We start from the raw sequence: 8,801 nt of genomic DNA on the forward strand, positions 1-8,801 counted from the left end.
TTTTTTTTAGTAATTACTATAATTTTTGGAGGAAGAGGTGCAGTGGTAGGGTGCTGGGGAAAGGATGGGTTTTTAGAAAAAAGTGCAAAACTAGGGAGAATGGAGCTACTTAAGCGTAACCTTATAGAGAAAATAACCTGAGCAGCGTTTCGGATTTCTGGAAGTACACTGTATTTCCAGCAGCATTTCGTTGCTGAGGTGATTTCCTTTCAGATGTTTCGGTTCGCCATTGATCCAACATTTTGCAATGCAGCTTGCATCAAAGGAGCATCTGTCTGTTATTCATGCTTGGTGATTGTCGCAGGTCGTGCAATGTACACAGCCAGCGGCTCTTCGAAGACAGTCTTAAGGTGCCCACTGGGTGGCAAGGGATTGTGGGAGCAGTTCATTCCTGGAACAGGCGTCTCCGGGCCTTGCGGGAGGCACCCGGGGGGCGCTGGGGGCGCGCGTGGGGACCTGGACTCGGAGAGGGAGGTAGAGGTTGGAGTGGCGAGTTGGGGAAGGGCTCCAGAAGGTGGGCGTCCAGGTTGAAGTAGCGGAGAAGAGAGCGTCTCTTTGGACTAGGGGTGGGGGCCCAAGGCCAGGGATCTGGTACGGGGTCCTGCGGGTGAGGGCTGGCCACCCCTCCAGCGCAGGGGCGGAGCCCAAGGACGGAGCCCGCAGCAGGGTCGGTCCCGGGCGGCAGGAACTCGGGGTCCGCATCTTCCTCGTAGGCCTCTTCTTGGGCGGCCATCTCTGGGACAGGAGCGCAGAAGAATCCCTGCTCGACGGCGACTTGGTGCCCGGGCGCGTTCAGGAAAGCGCCCAGTTCCAGGCCGGCAGGAGAGTGGCCCTGCCCTCCCGAGCGCAGGAGAGCCTCGGGGACCAGCACGAGGGTGAGCTCTCCGAGGGTCACTTGCAGGGCCGACGTTGGCTCGGGCTCGAGCACCAGGTCGACGTCGTCCAGGAGCAGCTGCAGGGCACAGCCGGTGGCCAGGACCACCACAGAGGTGAGTGCGCCGGCGGCCGGGGGCCCCCCCAGGCCTTCCAGGCCCTCAGGCTCCTCGGTTCGGCGGCGCTTGGCAGGGCGGGGTCCTCCGGGCGGCGGTCCCCAGCAGGGCTCAGGGTGGGCGCTGGGGCTGCGGGGCCGGCTGCCCATCACCTGGACGGCGCTGCGGGCGGCTCTCCCGGGGCCTGTTGGAGGGTGTGAGGGACTGGGTCCTGCACGCAGGGACAGCTCTCGACGACAGGTGAGGCGTCCGGGGGCGGCGGGGCGCGGCACCGGGCGACGCAGAGAGAGTGCCTGGAGTTCTGGGGGCGCCTCCTGAGAGGCCGGTAGTCCTGGGGTTCTGGTGGCGCAGCAAGGGCGCGGGGCTCAACCTCGGGCGTTCGAATCCCAGGTTTCTCACACTGACCGGTCTGCGCGGATCTTTCAAGTGCCGCCGGCGGAACCAAAGTCGCAAAATGTCACGCTAGGCTCCGCCCCTTCCGAGGCTCCGCCCCGTAGAGATCGCGGTATCTGTGCAGCCCAATAGCCGAGGCCGTGGTTAGGGAAATACTTTCATGGGCCTCTAGGAGGCAGAGCAGTGGTGCCGCTCTAGGGCTTGGCTTCCAGGGTCAAGATCTCGACCTTCCTTGAGCTGGCCTCAGATGAGGAGGGCCTTAATCGGAAAAGTTGTGTTTCAATTCCCGCCAGTGGAAAGCTGTACCAGGACAGGGAGATGTAAGGCCCGCCTCCTCTGAAGCCCCGCCCCGGAAATGACCTGTGCTTTTCTTTCAGTTGAATAGTGGGAAGAGTTTTTGGACCATATCCTTAGGCCTCTGGAAGTTGTAAACCCCTGTTAGAACCTTTCAGAGGTGTTTAGGGGGAAATGAGGTTAGGGTTGAGTGCGTTAATAGCTGGCCCTGCAAGGGGTCAGAATGCTCTGACCCCAGAATGCCGGTTGGTTGTGAGAAAATGTATGTAAAGGCCCTGCAAGATCAATTTATTACCATACTATATACATATCTGTTTCGTACTGTAGTAATTATTATACTACCATCATCAGTAGTAAGAGTTTATTTAGTTTGACCTAAAATACAACCACAAAGTATATCTATTTTAGCCCAGTTGACAGATGATGAAAATGTCATGCAGAGGGTTAATCGGTTTGCTCAGAAGCCAGGGAACTAGCAGAACTGGGTCTGACATGACAAGGCCCACTTAAGAAGATGCGGCGTCAGCGCCTTGACCTGAGTGTCAGGTTAAAGGTGCTTTGGCATGGTTATTGTGGCTGCAAAAGGAAGGTGTGGCTCAACTCATTATCTAGTGTTAATAGGAAGAAACACCCAACACTGAATTTGGAATAAGTAATACTCCTAATATGGTTACAGAGGACAACAAACCATTTCCTTCCACCCCTGTTCCTTAACCACGCGATTGCTCACTTTATACCTTTTTACAAAATAGCATATTTATATTTTCATTTTCAGGGCTGTGTAGCATTCCTTTGTATGGAATTACATTTAAACCAGACCTCTCTTAATGGACATTTAAGCTAGTGGTCTGTGACTTGGCGGCATTGCCATTCCCTGGAAAATTTGTGGAAAATGCAGATGCTTTCCTCCATCCCAGAATCACTGAATCAGAATTCCTGGAGCGTGAGGCCTAGGAATTCTCTGTGAGCACCTCCAAAAAAAATTGTTTTACACTGAAGTTTAAGATCACTGAGTTTGTTTTCATTAGTGGTTGAGAGGTTCTGGTAGCAAGGTGGTTATGCCTGCGATCACGGCCCTGATTGTTGGTGACAAAGTTACGAAGAAAAGTCAAACTTCCTGGGCTACATTCAGGGTTTTTCCTTGCACAACTGGCCGGCATCCACTCTTATGGCCGGGTTTCTGGGTATTCCTGGCTGTGCGAGAAATTCCGTGAGTTGGTGCACAGTCTACAAGGCTCTCTGCGGCCTCGGTGCGATGAGGGGAGGAGGCGAGGGGAAGTGCGGGCTGCGGGGAAACTGCAGTTGTCACGGGGTGAATGTGGAAGCCGTTGCAACCTACTCCAAGGGTCTATCCCAGGTGATAGGAGCAACCGCTTTGCTGCGGGTTCAGGCAGAAGATAGTGGTATGGTGTAGGGAGTTAGGGGGTGGGGATGGGGGAGGAGCTTGCAGGAACCACTGCTTTGGCCCTTGAAATTTCCAGGCTCCGGGAATCACGGGAGTTCCAGTCAGGAGACTGAAAGTGGATGTGCCCTGGTGTAAGGCACAGATGGCCGAGTTTAAAGCTAGCCAAGACACAGGGAGGGGTTTAGAACTCCTGGCCTGCCCTGTAGTGGGGCTCTGAGCAAGGTGGAGCCTGGCCGTGGCTGGTACTACCTGGTGTCTGCTGCTCACCTGACCTAAGCAATTCCGCTTTGGAGCTCATCATTGTCCCTGGTCCTGTGAATCCTCACTGTGAACTCCCCTTCCAAGGGAAGATAGTCCTGCCCTGAAATAGAAGCAGTTAGCAGGGGTCCTGGGATAGATGCACCCGATTTCCTCTTCTGGTCATCCACTTTCTTTTTTTCTTTTTTTAAAGATTTTATTTATTTATTTGACACAGAGAGAGCTAGAGACAGAGAGCAAGCACAAGTAGGGGGAATGGCAGGCAGGGGAGAAGCAGGTTCCCCCCTGAGCAAGGAGCCCGACATGGGGCTGATCCCAGGACCTTGTGATCGTGACCTGAGCCGAAAGCAGCCGCTTAACCGACTGAGCCACCCAGGCGCCCCTGGTCATCCACTTTCTACTTGGGTCATTTCACCTTCTCTGAGCCTCAGTTTCCTTACATGTAAAAGGGAGAGTGTCATCTACTGTGCCGGCTGGTTGTGAGAAAATGTATGTAAAATGTTGGAACATAGTAAGTGCTTAGTAAATAGTAGCTGTTTACTGTTTATTATGTTTATAATCTGTCTCTCCCACTTGATAATGTCAGCACTGTTCCCCAGTGTCTTGAACAGCGCTTGGCATGTAGCAGGCATTGAATGAATGGTAAAAAATATTGTCATCGTCATCATCATGATCATCATCCTAAAAGGGAGTCTGATCTGTTAGAAAGTACTCTTCCAGGTATTTTTATGACATAATATCCAAGTGGTTCAGGAATGGCTTGCTGGGCACTGGAGCAGATATGTTTCATCTTGCCTGACTTGACTTTCCTGCAAGAGTCCCAGGGATTCTCAGGGTCACTCCTTGGGTTTCCTTGGTGTCAATCAGTATTGCCTAACCAATCAGCACGAAATGCTTGAACCACTGTCCGGGCGGAATTAGCAGCTATTGCTTCAGGTTCTGGGCAGGGTACAGGTTGGGCACAGAGACATTGTATTGGAAGAAAAAAGTGGAGGGAACCTGGGTACTGGAAGTTAGGTACAAGATGGACATCAGTGAGTGGGACTCAAGAATTTCCTCAGCATTGGGCATCAGAGCATTCTGACCCCTTCATTGCTTGATTGGAGACTCTGAGGCCCAGGTCCTGAGCTCTGAGCCCTGACGCTGGTCTTGACATTGGCTGTTATGTTATCTCCTACAGTGCATAACTGGCTTTAAGAAAATTTTATTTACATAAGTAATAATACTTGAATACATTTTCAAAAAAATGTAAACAGTGTAGCTGTCCCTTCCACTCCCCACCAACCCTCAATCCAGGATTGATGTAGTAAGATACTTTTGTTTGTTTTTACAAACGTAACATAGGGGATATTTTTCCTTCCTGGAATGGCCAACTATTGTGGATATTTTTCTGTAATATGTTAGAGCTTACTGCTACTTGGTACTCTCTGCAAAGTACATGATCTCTTCTATCTTTTATGAAGAGATCTTTTTTTAAAAAGATTTTATTTATTTGAGAGAGAGAGAGAGAGAGCAGGAGAGGGGGGAAGGTCAGAGGGAGAAGCAGAATCCCCGCTGAGCAGGGAGCCCGATGCGGGACTCGATCCTGGGACTCCAGGATCATGACCTGAGCCGAAGGCAGCCGCTTAACCAGCTGAGCCACCCAGGTGCCCGAAGAGATCTTTTTCAACGTGCAGTACTGGTGTCTGTATCTTGTTTGGAAATTTTGTGTAAGTACAAGAAAAGGAGACTTCAAATATCTTTTGTACAGCAACTCCTTTGTCTTTGCCTGAAGAAGAATGATTGTAATGGCTCATTCACTTTCTGCTTATCTCAGGGTAATTCTGGTGATTCTGGTATATCTTTATTTCCTGAACACATCACTGAGGGGTGAATGGCATTATATAATGACTGATGCTATTACAATGATTAGATATGATCATGGCCTATGTTATCATAAAATCAGTAATACCTTACTATTCTAAGAATGCCCAAATTGACAGTAAAGTAGTTATTTGGGTATTTGGTCTTTTAAAGGCTGATGCTAAATTGCAGTTGTTTTTTTTAACCAAATGCTTAGGTTTCTCTGTTGTAAGTGAATGCCAATAATTTCTCTCTGTGTGTGTGTGTGTACAATTTTAAAATTTTATTTAAGATTTATTTATTTATTTGAGAGAGAGGGGGAGAGAGAGAGCGAGTGAGCATGTCTGCTCCCGAGTAGGGGGAGCGATGGAGGGAAAGAATCTCCAGCAGATTCCGCTGCTGAACCTGGAGGGGAAGGGGGTTCCATCTCAAGACCCATGAGATCATGACCTGAGCCGAAGTTATCAGTCCCCTGCTCAACTGACCGAGCCCCCCCAGGCACCCCTTATTTATTTTTTTTTAAATTTTAAGGTACAAATGGCCTCTATTTGCAACAGGTAGTGAAAGAGGAGGGGACATGGCAGCTCTGGCTTCGGGGACTGCTCCAAAGACTGAGTCCATTGCCATCCTCCCCGTGGTTTCTGTATATTAATTTTGCATTCAGATTTCTTATGAAATTATCTTATTTTTTTTCAGTTACTTTCTAGGTTTACGATCATATGGTCAGCAAATGGTCTTCTCTTTTGAAGTTTTATACATCTGATTTCTTTCTCTTTTCTAATTTTGTTGTCTAGTTAAATACTAGTGGGAAAGTGGTATCTTTTTCTTCTAGACTTGGGTGGGAATGCTGCTGGTGTTTGCCTGTTAAGCATAACACTGGCTGTGGCTCAGAAATTAATGTCCATGTCAAAGAAGTATCAATCTCTTTATGTTTTGTTAATTTTTTAATGCTTTGTTTTGAAATATTTCCAAAATTACAGAAGCATTGCAAAAATAATACAAAAAACTACCATTTATCCTTCATCAACTTTTTACATTTTGCCACATTTGCTCTATATGTTCTGTCTCTCAGAAAGACCACAGGAGATACAAATGTATATATTCCTTGAATCATTTGAGAGTATGTTGTATATATTAGGCCTCTTTACCCCATGATATTTCAGTGTATATTTCCTAACAAGAATATTCTTATATATCTTTAGTACACTTATCAAATTAAGAAAAATTTAGCATTGATGCCACACTTTAACAGTCCATTTTCCAGTTTTGTCCGTTGTACCAATAATTTTTTTTAAAGATTTTATTTATTTGAGAGAGAGAGCATGAGAGAGAGAGAGCACATGAGAGGGGGGAGGGTCAGAGGGAGAAGCAGACTCCTTCCTGAGCAGGGAGCCTGATGCGGGACTCGATCCCGGGACTCCAGGATCATGACCTGAGCCGAAGGCAGTCGCCCAACCAACTGAGCCACCCAGGAGCTCCTCAATAATGTTTTTTATAATATAATTCTATTTATCTATCTCTGTATCTACCTTTTTAAAAATTTATTTTATTTATTTATGCATTTATTTCTTTTTTTGCCTCTAAGATGCAGGTCAGGATCATGTATTGCTTTCAGGTGTCATGTCTCAGGGGGAGAGTTGGGAGGAGAGGCAGCGGGAGAGGGACAGAGGGAATCTAAGCAGACTCCACGCACAGCATAGAACCAACCTGGGGCTTCATCCCAGGACCCTGAGGTCATGACCTGAGTAGAAATTAAGAGTCGGACACTTAACTGACCGAGCCACCCAGGCGCCCTGCTTATTTTGATGTAGTCCCAATAGCTTATTTTTGCTTTTGTTTCCCTTGCTTCAGGAGATCTATTTAGAAAAACATTGCTGTAGCTCTTATAATAATAGTTCTTGTCTTAAAGTCTACTTTTCCTCAATGTTAATATACTTACTCTGGCTCTCTTCTGGTTACTGTTTGCATGATATATCTCCTACCATTTCAACTCATTTGTTTCTTTAAGTCTTAAGTGTGTTTCTTTTAGACAACACATAGTTGGATCTTGCTTTTTTTTTAGGCAGTGGAACAATTTCTGCATTTTGATTGGGATGTTTAGACTATTTGTATTTATGGTAATTATTGATATGGTTGAATTTACACTTGCCATTTTGATATTTATTATCTAATTGCTTCTGTGTTTTTTTGTTCCTCTGTTATTCCTTGACTTCTTTTGCATTAAGTAAATATATTTGTGTGTCTCATTTTAAATTTTTCTGTTGATTTTTTAACCATATTATTTTGAGCTGTTTGGTTGGGATCTAGAGATCACCATATGCGTCTTAACTTATTACAGTCTGCTTAAGAGTAATACTAACTTAATTTCAATACTATATAAAAATGTTGCTCTAATATAACACCATTCTCTCTTTTTCATTCTATACTTTTATCTATATTATATTAATATACATTATGAATCTAATAATATGTTATAATTATTGCATTTTACAGTCATGTCTTTTAAGGAACTTAAAAGAAGAAATGAGAGAATATATTTATAGCATTTCTTAATAATAGATATTATTTTTTAGAGCAGTTGTTGTAGGTTCACAGCAAAATTGAGCAGAAAGTGGGAGCAGGTTCACATAAGCCCCCTCTCATATGTGTATAACCTCCCCAAATATTAACATTCTGCACCAGTATTACATTTGTTACAATTGATGAGCCTACAATGACACATCATTATTACCCAAAGTCCATAGTGTACGTTAGGGTTCACTCTTGGCATTGTACAGTTCTGTGGGTTTTGGCAAATGTGTAATGATGTGTCTGTCATTATGGTATACCAAATAATTGCCCTAACAATCCTCTGCTCTGCTTATTCATTCTGCCCTCCTCCTCCCTAACCCCTGGCAATATCTATCTGATCTCCTTACTGTCTCCGTAATTTTGCCTTTTCTGGAATGTTATATATTGGAATTATAGATTGCAGCCTTTTCAGATAGGCTTCTTTCACTTAGTAATATGCATTTAAGGTCGTTTTACCGCTTGATAACTCATTTGTTTTTAGTATTGAATAATATTCCTTTGTCTTATGTGCCATAGTTTATTTATCAGTTCAACTACTGAAGGACATCTTGGTTGCTTCCAAGTATCAGCAATTATTATATTTTTAAAAAATTTTTAAGATTTTATCTTTATTTGAGACAGACAGAGAGAGCACAAGCAGGGGGAGCGGCAGAGGGAGAGGGAGAAGCATGCTCCTCGCTGAGCAAGGAGCCCGATGAGGGACTTGATCCCAGGACCCTGAGATCATGAGATCACAGCTCTTCAGATAAACAATAAGGAGCACAATTGCTAGATCATAATGGTAAGAGTATGTTTAGTTTTTTTTTTAAATTTTTTATTTTTATGTTAATCACCATACATTACATCATTAGTTTTGGATGTAGTGTTCCATGATTCCTTGTTTGTGCATAACACCCAGTGCTCCATGCAGAATATGTTTAGTTTTTTAAGCAACTGCCACACTGTATTCCATAGTAGCTGTATCACTTTGCATTCTCACCATTAATGAGTGTTCCTTTTGCTCCATGCCTTTTTCAGCACTTGGTGTTGTCTGGTTTTTTTTTTTATTG

General features: G+C 45.3%; 1 protein-coding gene across 1 annotated transcript; it reads right to left on the reverse strand.

Moving 5' to 3' along the window:
• Positions 1–385: 385 nt before the first annotated feature.
• LOC113918392 (proline-rich protein 23A-like) lies at positions 386–1,138 on the reverse strand. The gene has a single exon (XM_027586825.1). The coding sequence runs from the start codon at positions 1,136–1,138 to the stop codon at positions 386–388; it is 753 nt and encodes a 250-aa protein (XP_027442626.1).
• Between the last annotated feature and the right edge of the window lie 7,663 nt (positions 1,139–8,801).

This window comes from Zalophus californianus, chromosome 1 (genome assembly GCF_009762305.2).
Source record: "Zalophus californianus isolate mZalCal1 chromosome 1, mZalCal1.pri.v2, whole genome shotgun sequence".
NCBI classification, from domain to species: Eukaryota; Metazoa; Chordata; class Mammalia; order Carnivora; family Otariidae; genus Zalophus; species Zalophus californianus.

Excerpts from the sequence above, each read along its gene's own strand:
- LOC113918392 (XM_027586825.1), bottom strand. The coding sequence starts at position 1,138 with ATGGGCAGCCGGCCCCGCAGCCCCAGCGCCCACCCTGAGCCCTGCTGG.